Here is a 17,567-nt window from a genome sequence, read left to right on the forward strand (position 1 = left end):
GGCGTCTCCGATTGTCGCCGCTGCTGCCGAGGTGAAGCGTGAATCTGCACGTGAAATTAGCCCACGTGGACGAGGTCTGGTTTAATTTCTTGGCCAAGCCTTCCTCCTAGAAATTCACGGTGTCCTGCGGAAGACGACACTCCATTTCTCTTCTTCTTCGTGAAAAAGGAATTTATTCCCCTGGGGATTGTATTTTTTTAAGTGAAGGTGATGGCTTTTCCTCTCCCTTTATTCCCTCACTTATTTTAGCAGTGAGCTAAAGTGCGCGATTTTTTTTTAATAGTTTGGGATGTTTTGTTATTGTTTCTTTTTTAATTCCTACTCTTTGCTCTTCCCAGACAATATTGAGCAGTAGCTCAGTATAGAGAGCGGTCCTACCCTAAATCTCGCTCCGTACGTGCTCGCAGCCCCAACAGCTTCCCGGGCCGGCTGTAGTTTGAAGGTGCAGCTGCCGTTCGCTGCTTTATTCTCCGTTTCTGCCCCATCTGAACCAAAAAAAGGGGGAGGAACAGCTCAGTACCCGCAGCTTAGCGGGTGGGCTGGGCGCCAGCAGACCCCTGCGCTGAAGTCTGGTTATGGCGCTCGCTTGATGGCCATCGAGAGATGACACGTCCATTGCGGGGAAGCAGTCATACGCAAACCCTCCCGAGCTTTGATGTTGCCCAGGACGCTGCGTTTAGCAGCCGGGGCGAACGGCAGAGCCTGTTTCCCAGCCTGCGCCGCCACCGCCGCCGCTAATTAACCCAAAGCAAACCAACGCCTGCGTTTCGGGTGAGACGACGGCAGCTCGGGCCTCTCCCTGTTTGCATCCCACATCTTCTTGTGTTGCCCTCCCCACTGCTTCGGGGCTTCAAAGAGGTATCTTGGAGGATACCCTGATGAACCTCACGCCCTCCCCGCACAAGAAGGCAGTCGGTAATTAAGAGCAGCGACATGAAACGCTGCAGTTGGGCACAGCTCTACCTGCGCAGGGCTGCCACCGCCACCTTCCCCAAAACCCCTCCAGAAACTCGGTCGTGCCATTGTCTTTCCAAGTGGCCCATGGACAACCTGCGGGGTGATGGTGACCAGCTCCAGGGGCTTGCTGGGGTGCCCCAAACCTCGTCAGCATCATTTAGCGCCGATTTAGTTATCAAGGCCACGCGGGCTGAGGGTTTTGCTTTTCACTGCGGGGGGTTTAGTCGGAAGCAGAAATGTCCGAGAGAGGGGCTGGGGTGAACATCCCCTCCCCAAACCAGCCCTGCCATCAGCCACACCACAGTTTTGTGTGCTAGTAGCTGAACACATAAATTGGGGATTAAAAAAACAAAACAAAACAAAACCAACAACAACAAAAAAAGAGCTTTGCTGTATTTCAGCAGCCAAGTTTTTCAGGGATTAAAAATAAAACTGCAGAGCCAGCACCCGCCTGTGCGAAACGGGGCACCTCTCATCCCAGCAGTGTGGGTGGTCAATGCACCCTCCCATGGGGCTCCCAGGCTGTGTTTGGGGGGGGGGGGGGGGGGGGCGGGGAACCCACAGTTAAATGGAAAACAAACAAAAAAAAAATAAATGACAAGCTTCTGCGCAGAAGCACCCCCAGGAAAAGACAGGGAGCGGTGATTGAGCAGCCCCATATCTGCTCGTGGTCCCTGGCGAGGCACGGGGAAGGATTTCACAGCAGGGTGATGTGGGAAGGTGATTTTGGAGGAAGGGGCACAGGATGAAAGCACGGGAGACCCCCTACACGCTGCTGGCTCTGGCTCAGCAGCCCCCACGCGTCACCCCCCGAGCTGCGGGGCAGCAGCGTGTCAAAGGATGCCGTGGCGCTGGCGGAACCTCCATCCTCTCCTTTTACCTCCCCCCATCCCTTCCCCTGGGGGAATCTGGGTTCCCACACCTCCAAACCAAGCGGCCAACATGCCCCAGGACCCAGAGTTTCCTACACTGCCAAAAATCAGGTTTATTGTAGGTGTTGCACGCCCGTCCTCTGGGTGCCTGCCGTCTGCTGGACCCACCATCATCCTGCCCGCAGCAGCGGCTCAGCGCCCGGGCACCTCCTCGGCAGCGGATGCTCTGCTGTAGAAGCGCTTATAAATTAAGGATTTTTTTATTATTATTAATTATTATTATTTTTGCCTCATCCCTGCTAGGAGTCGTCGTAGAGAGGGTTGTTGTAGTTGCCCCAGGAGCCGTAGTCGTGGTCATCCAAAAGCCTGCCGTAGGAGGAGTGCCTGCCGGGGGAAAGCAAACCGTTACCAGTTGCTATGGGGGTTTATTGGTTATTTTACTGTGGGGTGAAAACAAAACAAAACAAAAAAAGCATGCAAATCCTCACTAGGTCGAGCTTTGGGATATTTTAGCAGGACCCACCAGGACAGAAAATAAGCCCAGGCGGGGTTTTTGCCCCTGTTGAAGCAGACTGGGGCACGCCAGGGAATTAAAACAAGACCTTTGCTCGTCTCAGTTGTCAGCAAAACCTCGTCACAGATGCTCAGCGCTGGGCTGTGCTGCTGTTTATTGTCTAAGGCACGGCAGGACCCGTGGCAGCAGCTTGCCCTGGGGGTAGTCACTGGTTATGACTATGCTGAACAGCGTCTCCGGCGTTTGAGTGAGGCTGTTGTAAAACGAGGAAGAAAAAACTCTGCTTTTCAACATAGATGTGGTAGAAATTGCGGCCGTGCTGGGACAGGAGGCTGCACATCGCCCCCACCGGGCTTGGGGACAGCATCTCCTTGGGGGCTTCGCCCCCGAGCATCCCCGTTGCGATGTGGAGTGAGGCTGAAGCCTCAGGGAAGGCACCCCAAAAACAGCCTTACCGGATCTTGAGGTACACCGCCGCCACCCCGAAAACCAGCACCACCACCACGATGACTGTCACGGTTATGGCCACGATGCTCCCTGCAGAGGATCCATCAGAAAGGGCAGCGCTCAGGGACAACCCCCCCCCCCCCCCAGCCCCGAGTCACAGCCCCATTGCACCCACCCCGGCTGCTCCTGATACACCCACGCCAGCCGTGTCTGGTGTGGGACATCCCACTCACTGCTCCCCAAAGCTCCTATGGAGGATGCCGGGCACCCCCATATTTTTGCAATGACCCCCTTCCCCATAAAGTCGGGGATGAAACACAACTGGGCTTTGCTTGGGGACAATGAACATGCTCCTTGATGCTCCTCCCAGCACCAGGCAGCATTTAGTGCTGAGCCAAAGCTGGGAAGTGCTCCAGATCCCTCCCTTTTTTGGCCTTATGAAGCACTTTTAAGCTGAGACTGCAAAAGAGGACAGGTGAAAGCTAGTGTCAGTTTAGTGAGGTCTCCAGGAGGGAGAAGAAAAACCTACGCTTTCCTAACTTAGGCTGCACCCACCATCCAGGCATTTGTTCCCTCTCATCCTTAAGTGTTTCAAGTCAAATTTGCAACTAAGGATTCTATTCACATCTCCGGGCAACTGAGGTTTGGTATCTACGGCTCCTTGTCTCCACTGGTGGCCACAGGCTCCTCCAGGAAAGCTCAGCTTTTGCTGAATGGTGGTCTCCAAAAGTTGACCACCTCTTCCCTTCCAATTCGGGGGGGGGGTCTTCCCCTCTAATCTAAGCACCTCGAGGTTGACGTTATATCTATATATACATATGGAGAGAGGTGGTGCTCACCTGCACTCAAGGCGTGTGGGACCTCTTCCATGGTCACTCCAGTGGAGAGGGTGGTTTTGCCAGTGGCCATGCCCTCGGCTGCGGTGGGGCTCGTCACAGTCACTGGGGGGGACGTTGGCTCCACAGCCAGGCTTGATGCCATGGCCAGTGTCCCCCGGGAATGGAATTCCTCAGTCAGCGCTGGTGGCTGGGTGGTGCTGGGGCTTGTGAGGACAGGCGTTGGGGATAAGACTGCCCCAGTGGATGAGTACACATCACTGGTGGGGAGGGAGGAGGAGGAGGATGATGCAGGTATACCCGTGGGGCTGGGACCTGTCCCCAAATCCATCGTGCCCGTTGCCAAGGTGGCAGTATTTGCTGTCCGAAGACCTGTGGCTGTCTCCAAGGTTGGTGGCACCGAACTGGGGTTGGAGGCTACGGATGGGCCGTCTGTCACACTGACGATGGCTGCAGTGATGGAGCTCACATTGACAGAGACAGGACCGGGGGACAGTGCTGCTGTGGGAGTAGCATTGCGACCATCCCCCTCTGCCAGCCCAGAGGATGCCCCATCTCCGGCAGGTTCTGTGGACACGGGCAGCAAGGGCTGGCCAGGAGATGACTTGGGGACAACTGCATCCCTGGAGCCTGGCCCTACTGGGATCCCCTCCGAGGGGAAGGGAGGGCTGGCAGGGGCGAGGGGCGATGCTGTGAAATCATCGCCCAGTCCTAGGAGTGAGAAAAGGAAGCATTAATAACAGGGAAAGGGTTTGGGAATGAAGCTGGAAATAAGTTTATTTTTTTCAAAATGCTGAGAGCCATCTAAAAATAAAGAGGTAAGAAACAGCCCTGAGTAACTAGAGGTGAGCTTTAAACCAGACCACTTAGCCCAGCATGGGTCAGCCCTCTTTCCCCCCCCCCCCCCCCACAAAAGGGTTGGCATTTCCCCCACCCCCAAACACCCCCTCCAGCTTCCCAGCAAAGCAGCAGGGGAGGAAGCTCCTCCTCAGCAGCCACCGCGGCGCAGCTGGGAATGATAACACAAGACACCTCTTTCTCCTCTCCCCCCATTTCCTTGTGCATTCATTCATTTGTCTCCATTTCTTAGCGTGAAGATGAGTCATTTTTTCCTCTGTCCTCACCAGCACACTGCTGGGGCTTCCTCCCCCCGTTTCTACTCTCCAGGGCTAAACTCCGCACTGGGCCAGCGCTAGCAGCAACCTCCCTTGGCATGGTTGGGTCGAGCGAAGAGTGCGCCAACGCTAAGTGACATTGAGAAGGATTTTTATTCCCATGCATTCATTTATTTACAGCCCCAGAGCATCCCAAGCCCAGCAATGGGAAGAGCAGGAACTTGCCCCGGCGCAAACAAGCTGCAAGGAACTAATTATTTTATGAGTGTGGAGGCTCCAAAACACTCAGCAAAATGCTGATTTTGTGGGAACCCTGAAGCCAAACCTCCCACCTCGGCTCCAGAGACAGGAGCTTAGTGCTTATCAAAGTGAGACAACAGCAGTGAGAGCAGAGACAACTATCTTGGTAGAACTTGTGAGTAGGAGCTTGCAGATCATACCTGGCTGGGCATCACTGGTGAGGACATAAGGGTCTACTCCCCACCACCAAGCCATCCCCCAAGGAGACGTCAACCACCACAGCCAAATCTGCTGTCCCCCTAGAGTCAAACTGAAATGCCACCCATGCAGGTGATACCCAAGGTAGCAATAAAGGACCCAACCTGCACCAGAGATGTGCTTTAGATGGACCAGAATGGCTGCTGGCCCACCACGTGACTCTTATTGCATGCAAAGCTGCACCAAAAAACAGCAGCACGGGAGTCAAATTTGGGAGCGGGGGCTGTGCAACATGGGGTTCCTCCAGCAAAGCCCCTTGCTGCTGAGCACACAGGAGAACCACAAGGCTCCCAGGGCACAGACAGCATCTCATGCTGAAGGAGAGATGGAAACACTTAGCACCTGTGTGTAGAAATGGTGGGATGCAGCACCCATGAGCAGGGACTTAACCATGTTTTTGGGTGTTTTCAGCCATCAGTGCAAACAGAAGGCCACAGCTGTCTACTACAGCTTCACTCAACCTACACGCCTTCAGTGGAGGAGAACCACAAAAGGAACATCTCAGCTAAGGACCTCCAGCTCACTGCAGCAAGTGCTGGGTACATATCACACCTTTCACAAAGGCACTTTCCATCTAGAAACTGCAAACATATGCTTGGCCAGGGACTTAAACAGCTGTGAGACATGGCTTCTACTAGAGTCCAAGGCATTTAGGAGCACAACTCTAAAATTTCTCTTCCTGGAGCTGTAGATACTCCTGTGGCGGACCCCGTCTCCCAAGCAGGAGGGCCTGGGAGGTGGGACTGATGCCATGGGTGCCCTTCTCCCAGGGACAGGCACTTGGAGATGCCTCTGAGCTTTCACCCTCCACGGGCTCTCTGTCTGCTGAGGCACAAGACTGATAGATCTTAGGATAAGGGAGAGGAGATGCAGAGAAGCACCCAGACATCCCACCTCCCCAAAGCACACCAGGCTCCTGCAAAGCTTCTGCTGTCAGCAGGCCACTCTGATGTCTCCTTATCCCAAGACCTTTGCATCTCAGGCTTCCTGGTTAATGCCTGGGTGCTACTGGCACCTGAACTGGACCTGCATTACTGCTGTAATTTTGAGGTTAAAAGCCATTATTTCAGCTGAATGCACTGGTTTTCACAGCTCTGCTTCAGCCGCAGCTTCTCACCAGGACAAAGCCTGCCCACAGCACTGGCTCCGTCTAACAAGCCTGAAGGTTCCCCACTCATCCCATCCCTTCCTCCTGCAGAGGCTGGTGGCTCACTCGCTCAGTTCAGGCACTGCAACACCATAAATCCAAACATTCCCTGTGCCCCTCCATGCCCTTGCAGAGCTCTCCACACTGATGTGCCGCAGGTGGGACCCGCAAAGCACCTGAAGCAACATCTGTTACAGACCAACACCACTTGGTACATCCCTTTCAGTGGCCAGAAACAAGCTGCAAGAACCTGCCTCATCTTGTTGATACCGAGGTTCCAGTGGCCAATTTGTGCCCTTTCTTGACTGTGTTGAAGCATCCCCATATAGTCTTCTTAAGTGGCTGTACTCCAGCTGGCAGAGTACAAAGAAGGGGGGCTGCTAAAACTGCATCTCTTTTTTTAAGATAAAGAAGGTACAAGCACCATTTCTAGCAGGTACTATTAGTCCACAACCTCCCACCTCGCAAGAGCTGAAGGTGCCACCAGCTACAACCCCAGGAGAACACAGCCCACTGGTTTTCACGGCTGAGAGCAGGATGCGAAATCCCTGGCTGGATTCATGAGGAGCATTGCGCAACAGGGTCTTTCTCAAGGATTTATCATCACGCAGCCATGCTGGGCCTTACGCAAGAGGAGGCACGGTCTCTGCCAGAGGGTCTGCTTTGGAGACGGGTGGAAAGGCACATGAGCAACACACTGTTATCAAGGCAGAAGTTAAGAACTCAAGTACTCTGGCCCAGCATGCTCCACCAGCACCCCTGTGCCCACACTTCTGACCTCAGATAATCGGATTATCACCCCCCACGCACAAGTCAGCCTCCCCCATGAGCAGTGATGCAAGGCGACATCGCTGCAAGCGCTATTGCGACACCAAACCCCTCGCTCAACGTCTGCCATGCTGCCTGAAGGTGCCCAGCTGACCTGACATCGCGTTGCCAAGAGTAGCTCGCAGCTCCTGCACACCCTGAGCAGAGCCCTCATCAAGGGTTTTAAGAGGTCTCCACTGGAGATGGCTAAGCCAGGGCAGAAATGGGCTGCCGCGTGGTAGCAGAGGGTGCTGAAAGTACTGACAAACCCAAACCGAGCATCCCTTCACCCTTGGCGTTCTTCAGACCAGGGTTCAACATCTACCTGTACTTCTGCAAAATAGTCCTTTCTGCATCACACCTTGGCATTTCACACGTGTGGCTTCTCCAACAGGTAGCAGACAGCCTCTGCAGCCCATAGCATGACATGCTGCTGTGACATCAAGCCCAGCAGGACCCTCCCAGGGCTGGTAGCACCTTACAAGTTTATTACCTCACTGTAAATGTAGGTGCTTCCAGCCTCCCTCGTACACAGGCAGCTTAGTACCCCTCTAGAAAGCCATCCCACCTTGCTTGCTCATGCTTTGCGTCAGGAGACCTCTCATGATCTGCTTGAACTTCGGAGGCAAACAGATAGGGACCTCAAAAAAGCTGGCAATACTGCTAGCCGGGATGAGTCAGGAAGTTTCCGATAATATCTAAGGGGTATAAATTCAGAGGGTGAGCCAGAACTGCATGCAGCAACCACCCTTGGCCGCTGGCTGAGCGCTCCCAGCCAAGCGGGTCACAAGTCACAGGGACATTTCCCAGGAGAGCAAGCACAGCCAAATGGTTTTCCTCATCTCCTCTTGCTCCTGCATGGTCACTGCCAGCCAGGCTTTGGTTTCCAGATCAATAGTGCTGCATTAATCTCTGCTAGCAAACCCCGCCTGTGCCAACCCTCTTCTATCCTCTTGTTCCTCCAAGCTGTCCCCTCCATCAGGTCATCTAGGATGCAGCAACCACCACCCTGTGGTCCAGCCCTCACGCACAGCACGTCACCCCCTCACACACAGGCTGTGCCCCTTTGCACCCCAGGAAAAGCCCAGCCAGGATCCCAGAGGCCGCTTCTGGACCACGTTATGATGAGGGGACAAAAAGGACCTTCTTGGCCGATAGCTCCACACGTCCTCAAGCCACTGCACCCAACTCATGGACAGCCTGCCCCACAAGCAGGTGCTGCCTGTCCCCAGGGAGATGGGTGGCCAGAAGATCACTCAGGTTGTCTACAAGCCCAGTCCTCTACCAAGACATCTGAAAATGAATAAAAAAAATAAAGCCAGGGTGGGGAGTTCCTTGTTCCTTCAACACCAGGTCTGCAGGAGCTGCAGCTGTGAGCAGGAACCACAGCAGTGCACTGCAATAAAAGACCAAAAAGCCACTAGAAAAACTTCTTTGAGGACCACGTGACTTGAAAGGCTGAAAAAAAAAAAAAAAAAAAAAAAAAAAAAAAAAAAAAAAGCCCCTCAAACAGGGGTTGTCAGAAGGACTGAAGGAAGTCAGCTATGAAAGGATGGTGAGCATAGTTCAGCCCGGAGGAATTTGCCCGTCTAATTCACTTAAGGCAGTTGACCACCCCACTGGAATCCAGCTCCAAGCAGAGGCAGGCAGGGGACTGTCAGAACAAGGTAACTGCCTAGGAAAACAGCCATGTCATGCTTTGCAGCCCCACATGAGCTTTGAGAGTCCCTTTTCTGCCTTGCCTTCTCTAGGAGGATGGCAAACAGCCAAAAAAAGAAAAAAAAAATCCCTATAATTCAGATACCTTGCTCTTGGGGAATATGAACCCAAATCACCTGCCAAGCCAAGGAATGAACCATCCACCTGATGGATTATCTCCCCCTCCTATTTACATGCTGTTCTCCTGGAAGCCATGCAGAGGTGGAGGTCCCACCCTTGCAGAAGCTGAACACTTCCGATGCCCTGCATGGGAACCAGCTGCCTGACCTTGGGGGGCAGCACCTCCATCAGCACATTCCTCAGGCACTCCAGAAGCTATCACAGCCAGCTTTTGAATCGTTCTGCCAGCTGAAACACAGCACAAAAAAAATAAACCGAAAGAACATCTCTAGCTCAAGTGAGTGACATCAGATGGAGCAGCCACACCACAGCAAACAGACATCCACTGATAAGGCAGAGATGGAGCTGTTAACGAGCTTTGTTTCGTGACTCATCACATCTAGCATAACTACCAGAAGGTCTGCATGACCTGACCCACACACAGTAGTGCTCTCAGCCTGAATTAACTACAGCACCCACACCCCAGCTGCCATAGGTGATGTTCCTCTAGCAGCCAAGGCTGCAGGGATAACATAAGTCTCTAAAATTATTTCTTTCCTGTCCCTCCCAGCAGCTTATCCTGACAGTACTTACACGTGGAATCTAACCACCTTTTCCAAGCAAGAAATACAACAGAAGATAAAGAATAAGCCACTGCAACAAGGAGGTCCAGTAGGCACCCACAGCATACCTTGCTCACGCAACAAGGTTGGGTACCACCACCTTCCATACCAGCTCAGCAATTGCTTCTGGGGCAGATACTAATAAAAACCACCTGAACAAAACCATACTTAAGCAACATATTCAACTTAAGGTCTCTGCTTTTGAAAAGAAAATTCAACACTAACTTCACTGTGTACCTACAAGATGCATTGAGGATAGATAAAAACGGATGCTGATACAACCCCATCCTCTGCCCAAGACAAAAGAACAAATTGAGTTTGGGGTCAATAAAGAAAACAGAACTAGAAATGAAGTCAGAACATCAACCCAAAACAAAGGAAAAGACATTAGAGACAGACCACTGACAACACAGGCCCCAAAACCACATAAGACTACAAGCACATCCATCTACTACACATTTGAGACAAGAAGTGAGGACCTGAGCCTGAGCTTAAATGGAGGTCCCAGACCAATGGGCTGAGGGTGTGTGGGTGTGGGTTCCCAGGTGAGGCTCATCGGGGTGATTAAGGGCTATTAGCACGCTCGGGGTTCTCACATAAAAGCCGGTGGCTGGTGCAGTGTGTTTTCTGGACAAGACTGCTAGGAAAATAGGAAAAACATTGTAAGAAATTAATTATAAAGAGCAGTGCTAATGAGAGAAAGTCAAGTGCATAGGGGTGAGGGCTTTTTTTTCAACTTCTAGAGAGCAACTGGACCTTAAAAGCCAAGGTAAGGGGGTGTTGGCTCACTCTGGGTGACGTGTTAGGTGATGCAGAATCTTCTTTAACTCTTCTGCAGGTCTTGTCTCTTGCTGGTTCTCATCAAGCGATGATGACATAGCAACTCTGCCTCCTCTGATCCTGCAGCACGCTTTGCTTTATTGCCAGGTGTAGTCATGCAGAGCAGTAAAGCAATTTATGTTTAAATATAGGGCAAGGTCTTCCTGTTTGTGACCTTGCTGGCTTGGCTTTGGTTTCTGTGGCTGGGGATTCCCATACTCTGCACTGGTTTCTGCTCTTCCCTTCCCCCCCTGCTCGTGCTCAGGTGTTATTTTTATTGTGCTGTTTGGCTATAAAACTGGTAGCATCTAGCTGCGGGTGGCTAAAGGTCTCCTTGCCATGGCTGAAGCTAAACAAAGCTGCTTTTTGCTTTGGGTTCAACTTGTTTTTCAAGCTGTTCGGCGCTGAGCTGCCTCACCTTCTCCATCACTGTGTAATTTGGGCTTTGGCATTGCTCATCTCTCTGCTGGGGTTGGAGGGCCCCATCTGCAGTAAACAAGGGTTGGACTAATCTCTGTGCTGATATGGGAGAAGGAAGCAGGATCATGTGGTGGTTGTCTTTGGTATTGAGCTTGTGTCTCTGCTTCTCTAGGGCACTGCTGCAGAGCCTTGCTTTGTTATCCCCAAGAAATGAGGATGATGGGGTGATCTGGGAGCAGTTCCACAGGGTTCTGAGCTCTGACCCAACACCTTTCCACACCATCTCAGAGCGAGCATCCAGCCAGGTTGGTACTGGGAAATGGCAACTCTTGGGGACATCTCTGGCTGCTGTTGAGCTTTGAATAAACTAGGGGCAACATGGTGGCTCTCTGGGTCTGCAGCAAACCTCCAGTACCACGTGTGCTTTCTGGTGACCTATAATGCTAGCAGCAGTGGGAGCACCCCAGGTGATGTGCTCTTTCCTTGCTGCCTGCTCAGCTCCTGCTGTAAAACCTTTCTTTTCAACATCACGTTGTGTTGGTGACTGTATGAAACCCGTTGTGGGAGGAGAAAGAAACCAACTGAGAAAATCAGGGGCCAGAAACGTCAACAGCTAAAAGGCAAAGCTATCCAACAACTGCGTAAAGAAATCAAGGCTGTCAGATCAAATAAATCTGCAGTCGCTCTAATTTATGGGCGAGCCGAGCTGGCTTCCTGCGTGATTAGTTTTCTTCTGCTGCATGGTCATTAAGTGGTTTAGGTCTAATTGCTCTGAAGCCCGAAGCTGTCTGTAGCTAGGAGAAACAGCTGCGCCATGGAAATCAATGGGCTGCCTCCATGTGTCCCTCACCATCCTGAGGCCCCATCCCTGGGGGAGAGGCTGTCCCAAACACGCAGCTGGCTGGGACACCCTGGGGATGTCCCTTGGCAGCCTTCCATGAGGATGCAGCCCCCCCAGGGGTTGCTGCTGAGCAAACCCATCAGTATCCACCTCCCTGGATGTAGGGGTTGTACCAGCAAAAGGCAAGAGTGAAGTCCACCAGGCCAAACACAAAGTTGGGGGTTTTGGGCAAGTTGGAAAGGAGAGGCTCCAAGTGAGGTCTTCACTGGCTGGTGGGTTATGGCCTGGTTTGGGAGAAGCAGCTGCTCTTCTCCAGGGCTATCGCATGGAAGGAAGGAGCTAACGTGGGGGCCTGGCTCGCTCTTGCATGCTTTTCAGACGCCGAAGAAAGCTGTTGCAAGCATTGTGCTCTTGAGGAACCAGGTGGACAGCTTCACGTTCCTGAGGTCTCTGCTCTTCCCAGCTAAAAATAATGCTAACTTTTAAAATAAGGATAGTTGTCTGCATGCCACGTGGTCCCTATGGCTAGCTCCTTCCTTGCCTGGGGTGGATGTCCAAGTCTTCCTCAGGCAACCATCTGCCCTAATGCCCAAACTCAGCAGCAAGAGCTGTTGGCTGCGCAACAAACCCACCCTTCGCAGCAGCTGTAGAGTTGGGTGGCCACACCACCCTCCATGCAAAGAAAACATGATGTTTCCCCCCCTATCACAAAGTGTTCCTTAATTATTCAACCCATTAAGCACTTTATCCTGAAGTTGCAATGAAATTATAGCAGAAAAGAAGGTGAAGAGGAGTATTTAGAGGTTTATTGTTTGGTTTTGTTGTGTTTGGGTTTTTTTCTCCTTCTGAGATTGACAAAGCAACCTGTGGCTACTGGTCAAAACCCATGCGGCCAGAGGTGACTGATGAGGACCTGGGGTGGAAAACCTTCATGTTCCCGGAGAACCCCTGGCTGGCAGAGCCCTGTGTCCCCCGTGGGGTGTGTTGGCAGGCTGTCACCTTGCACGGTGGCTTTACCCGATTGCTGGGCATAATGAGGCTGCTGAGCAGTGTGGGAACTCTTCCTCTTGGTGTGAGCTTTGCTCTCATTAAAGGCACTCGTTTACAGCCCTGGCTCTTTCTAAAGTGACTTTTTTGCTTGATTTAAATAATAAAAAAATATTCAGATAGTGCATGTTATATTTTTGAAACATACAAACGTGTGTTGCGCTGTGCTTATTTCCCTGGGATGTTACGCCATGGGAGGAGAAACCGTTTGGTGGTTCGTTAGCTGGGATGGTGGCAGATGGACTTGCCCGTGGAGCCGGGCTCGGGTCCCCTCACAAGACACTTTCCCAGGCAGGTATTTTGGATATGGCTCCGCAGCCAGCCAGGCGTGTTGCAAACAGCAGCTCTGCCCAAAGTGACACCGCACCAGCTCAATAATTTTCCTGCCTGGCTGCTAATTACTGCTTCTAGGTGCAGCTTTCAACACGCGTCAGCCCCATCGCGGCCTTCCCTGGGAGGGGAAGCAATCGGGTTCAGCGGAGGAATTTTTGAGCATCCTCTGGTATTAGAGGCCAAAGCTCGTTTGTTTGGGCTGGGACAGGGGATAATTAACTGCGTATTTCCCCTGTCCTTCAGCTCACGTACGGGGGAGCGGGGCCAGGATGGCTCAAAGCTTTGTCTCCTCCGTGGCGGCTCAAAGCAGCTCGTGGCACCAGGCTTTCAGATCCCAAAAAAGCAGGTTTTTCCTTCCCTGGAGGCTCCTTGCAGAAGCACCCAAAGCCTTTAAAGGCAAAAACTGCCTCTTGCAGGTACTTTAAAACATCTCAGCTGCTGGCTGGGGAGAAGGACAAAGGGCTAAAGGGAAAAGCGGGTTCGGGGCCGCGGCAACCGGGTGTTCGTACGGGGCCAGGCATCGCGTTGGGAAAGCAGGTTTGAATTCACATCCAGAGTAAGAAGGAATAATAGGATAAAAACTTCCTTGTGCCAGATGCTATTATTTCATTATGTGGCCAGGCAAAGCCCAGTCTTGTTTTACTCCTGCCCTGTGACGTCCTCTCTATCACTAAGTCCTGAAGAATGAGCCCGAAGCATATTTGAATGATGCTTTTTGTTTTCTCACGGGTGATAAATATATATATTTTTAAGTATTATTTCTATGGGGACAAAAATGTTGTATGAAAGCATCCAAAAGATTCGGGGCTTTGGGGGTGTTTGGGAGCAGCCTGAGAGCCACAGGACTATACTCCAGGGAAATCTTTCCCAGCTCTTCTGCCAAGCCGTGCTGGTGCTTTAGGGAGGGATGGTCGTGGGAAAAGCTTTGGGTTTGACCCGGCCGCTGGGAAAAACCCGCCTCCCAACCCCAAAGCGGCTGAGGGCTGACTCCCAGCAGAGGCTGGCTGCTTTCGAGCGGCTCGCCAAGGTAGTGGCTGATTTGGGGCCAGGCAGAAGCCCACAAAGGAGGTGAGCGGCATCCCTGTGGAGCAAAATGCGCGTTCATCCCCATCCCTTCCAAACGTGGTTGCTTGGAAAGTCCAGAAACCAGAGCTGTTGGCAAACTCCTCCTTTGCAAGGAGGAGGATTTAGACATCTCTCCCTCCTCTTGCCCTTGTGGGGTCACTTAATGGGGCAAGATCTCCCACAAGCTGATGTGGTTCAGGATGATCATAGAATCATCATAGGGTGGTTTGGGTGGGAGGGGACCTTAAATATCTAGTTCCAACCCCCTGCCATGGGCAAGGACACCTTCCACTAGACCAGGTTGCTCCAAGCCCCATCCAACCCGGCCTTGAACACCTCCAGGGATGGGGCATCCCCAGTTTCTCTGGGCAACCTGTTTAGTTTGCTGATGGTTTGCCGCTCCTGCAGCCCTGGCCTTCCCCCGGCTGCTGTTTCGGGGCCGGGGCTGCGGGCTTTTGCCGGGAGCCCAAAACCTCACCCAGCCTCGTCCCCTTGTGCCGCGCTGCCGCACGCCACGAGCGATTTAATAACAACAGCTTTGCGCGGTGTGTTTCTCCTCGCGTGCGTCCCCGTCGCGCGGTTATGCAAGTGTGCTTTCCATGTTTCTGAGCACGCAGCTCTTCGTGTTGTTTATTAAAAACCCAGCCTGGACGGAGGGATAACCTCTGCCGGCTGTCATTTGAAAGCGCTCGCCGTCACACCGGCCGGGGACTGAGCTGTCTGCTCCGACTGTCTTAGCGGGGGAACGATGTCAAACGGGGTGCTCCTATGAAACAGGGAGGTTGGTATTGCTGGGGGGCAGGAGGAGGGAGATGCCTTTGGCTGGTCGGGGAAAGTGCCAGGGGCTGGGTGTGCAGGAACCTCCTCTCAAGGCCAGGGCGAGCGATAAAAGCTCCTTCAAAGCAGGGACTGCGCTGGGAAGGGGGATGCGAGGCTGGAGAGGGGATAGGAGGGGGGGAGCTCCAGCCTGGGCAGGGGGGGCTGCCCGCAAGGAGATGCTGCTGGTCCCCTGAAGTTGTCCTTCTGCGCCCCGGCTTCAGGCCAGCTGGGGACCCCTCTTTGGGGCAGGGGTCGAGGAAAAGAGGGGCGAAACGCCTCTCACCTGACCCCGCTGGTGTCAGGGTGACCGTGGGCACTGGGTGGGGGGTGAGTGGGACCAGTGTGTGGGGTGCTCTGCAGACCCCCTCTCCGGGCATCCGGCTTCTCCCGGGTTGTCCCCGGCAAGGAGAGGGGGTGGGGGGGGGCTGCCTTACCCCCCCCCATCGTCCCCATCGCATCACCCCCATCCCGCCAGCGGGGGTCCCCGGTTTATACCCACCCCCCCCCCCCCCCGAAATCCCGGTGCGGCGGAGGCTGCTTACCTGCCGGGAGGAGGAGGAGGGCGAGGAGGAGGCGGCAGCAGTAGCCCATGGTACCGGCGGCGGTGGCAGCCGCGGCGGGAGGGACGCACCGCCCGGCCCCGTTGCCCGCCCGCCGCCGCCCCGGTCCGGCCCCCCCCCGCCCGCCGCCGCCGCCCGCTCCAGCGCCGGTCGCACAGCGGCACCTGCCGGCACCGGGGACCGCGGGTATAGAGCATCAGCGGTGGGTATCAGGGACCGGCCGTAGGGTACCGGGCACTTGGGCAGTCCGTACTGGGCACGGGCGCTGGGACTGGGTGGTGGCACTGGTGGCACCACGCACTCTGCTTTGGGATGAGGCGCTGGGTACCCAACACCGGTACTGGGTGCTGAGCACCGCGCCAGGACCCAGCTTCAAGCGTGGCACATCATCAACGGGCGTCACGCACCGGGCACCGGGCATGGGATGCTCTTGTCCCAACCAGTGGCATCGGGGTGGATGCTCGGGGCACCCTGTGGCCCTTCTTTCTCCTTCCTCAGGGCCCACTCCAGCTCCTGCCTGAATATAACATGCTTTTAAAGAAATAATTGCTGCGTGCACCTTGCTGGGGCATCCCTCTTCCCACGGGGGGTCACGGGGCAGAGGCCTTCTCCTGCCCCTGCCTGTCCTCACGGCTGAGCATCGCCTGCCACATCCAGGGGGTTCGGTGCCGGTGGCAGGGGACACGCCGGGTGTGTACATCAGGGAGAGCCAGGCAGCCAGGGCACTGCCTTTCCACGGCGTGAACGGCTCCCAAAACGCAGCTCCTGGTGCCCAAAGGACCCGGCCGCAAAAAGCCACCTGCAGCACAGCCAGAGGTACGAGCGCCATTTTTTTACCTCTTTCCTTCCGGAAAGCATTTTGCCACGGGTGAAATGTTTTCAGGCTGAACTCATCTTCTCTGGGCTTTCGCACGCTCGCTACAGAAAAGGATGTCATCGAAGCCGGGCCATGGCCGAGCTATCTTTAACTGGGGTTATGCGGCCATCTATTCTGTTGCGTTGGGTGGTGTTTTCTCGGGACGGATCCTGGCTCCGGGCCTAAAACAGCAGGACACAAAATCCAAGTCAGCTGGCGTTTCTGGAGCGGCCGGGATGCCGGCTGCCTTGCCGTACGTTGGGCAGCATCGGCACCTCAGCTCTCCTTGAAACCTTTCCTCCGCTTGGGAGGAGGAAAAATAATGCCGCTATCGCCACAGGAACTCGGCGTGTGATAATATCCCCTTTGCTGGTCTCTCATCCTTATTTTCACTTTCTTTTGCAGAAGGTGCTGCATGTTTCCATGGGCAGGAGGAGGTTTCCGAGAAGAGGGCACAGCCGCTGCTCCCCACCGTGGCATTGGGTGCAAACTCCACGCCTGAGCTGGGTGCCAGGGTGCCAAGGGCTGAGCCGTGGGAGGCTTTGAACATCCCTGATGGGCACCGTCCTCGGGCTGCAGCTGCCATCTGCTGGCCTCCTCTGCCTGGTCTCATCAGCATGGTCACTTCAGCGGGGCCCCACCTTCATGGCCACCTCTGCCTGGTCTCATTGGCATGGTCACCTCTGTAGCCACTTCAGCAGGGCCACTCCTGCCTGGTCACCTCTGCATGGTCACATCTGCCTGATCACCCCTGTCTGGTCTCATCAGCATGGCCACCTCTGCTTAGCCACCTCTGCCTGCTCTCATCAGCATAGTCACCTCAGCAAGGCCATCTCTGCCTGGTCTCATTGGCAGGGCCACACCTGCCTGGTCACCGTGACATGGCCAGCTCTGCCCAGCCACATCTGGGGGTGACATCTGCCTGGCCAGACAGGTCCCTGGACCTCCCCCAGGGAAGGTGTGATACTCAGGGCAACAGTGAGAGCAGAGGACATACATCCAGCTAGAGGTCCCTTTTTGGCAGATATCTTCTGCCAGCCCTTCCTCGTTCTTACTGGAGAACAGAAACCATTGCCTCTGGTGACATCTGCCTTGGGGCTCCAGCTCTTTCAAAATCTCTTTAAAATGCCTTTTCCTCCCCAGTTTGATGCAGATATGAAGGATGCCGGAGGG

General features: G+C 54.1%; 1 protein-coding gene across 1 annotated transcript; it reads right to left on the bottom strand.

Annotated features, from left to right (window-relative positions):
• Nucleotides 1-1,929: 1,929 nt before the first annotated feature.
• PARM1 (prostate androgen-regulated mucin-like protein 1) lies at nucleotides 1,930-15,615 on the bottom strand. Its single transcript, XM_082482725.1, has 4 exons — nucleotides 15,521-15,615; nucleotides 3,630-4,337; nucleotides 2,799-2,880; nucleotides 1,930-2,213 (listed from the first exon to the last, which is right to left on the bottom strand). Exons 1-4 carry the CDS (start codon nucleotides 15,567-15,569, stop codon nucleotides 2,129-2,131), a joined length of 924 nt encoding a protein of 307 aa, XP_082338851.1. The 5' UTR covers nucleotides 15,570-15,615; the 3' UTR covers nucleotides 1,930-2,128.
• Between the last annotated feature and the right edge of the window lie 1,952 nt (nucleotides 15,616-17,567).

This window comes from Vanellus vanellus (genome assembly GCF_965231255.1).
Source record: "Vanellus vanellus genome assembly, chromosome: 4".
In the NCBI taxonomy this organism is placed as follows: Eukaryota; Metazoa; Chordata; class Aves; order Charadriiformes; family Charadriidae; genus Vanellus; species Vanellus vanellus.

Excerpts from the sequence above, each read along its gene's own strand:
- PARM1 (XM_082482725.1), bottom strand. The coding sequence starts at position 15,569 with ATGGGCTACTGCTGCCGCCTCCTCCTCGCCCTCCTCCTCCTCCCGGCA. Across the intron at positions 2,881-3,629 it reads CCCACACGCCTTGAGTGCAG|GGAGCATCGTGGCCATAACC; the intron begins GTGAGCACCACC and ends GATCCTCTGCAG. Across the intron at positions 2,214-2,798 it reads GCGGTGTACCTCAAGATCCG|GCACTCCTCCTACGGCAGGC; the intron begins GTAAGGCTGTTT and ends TTCCCCCGGCAG.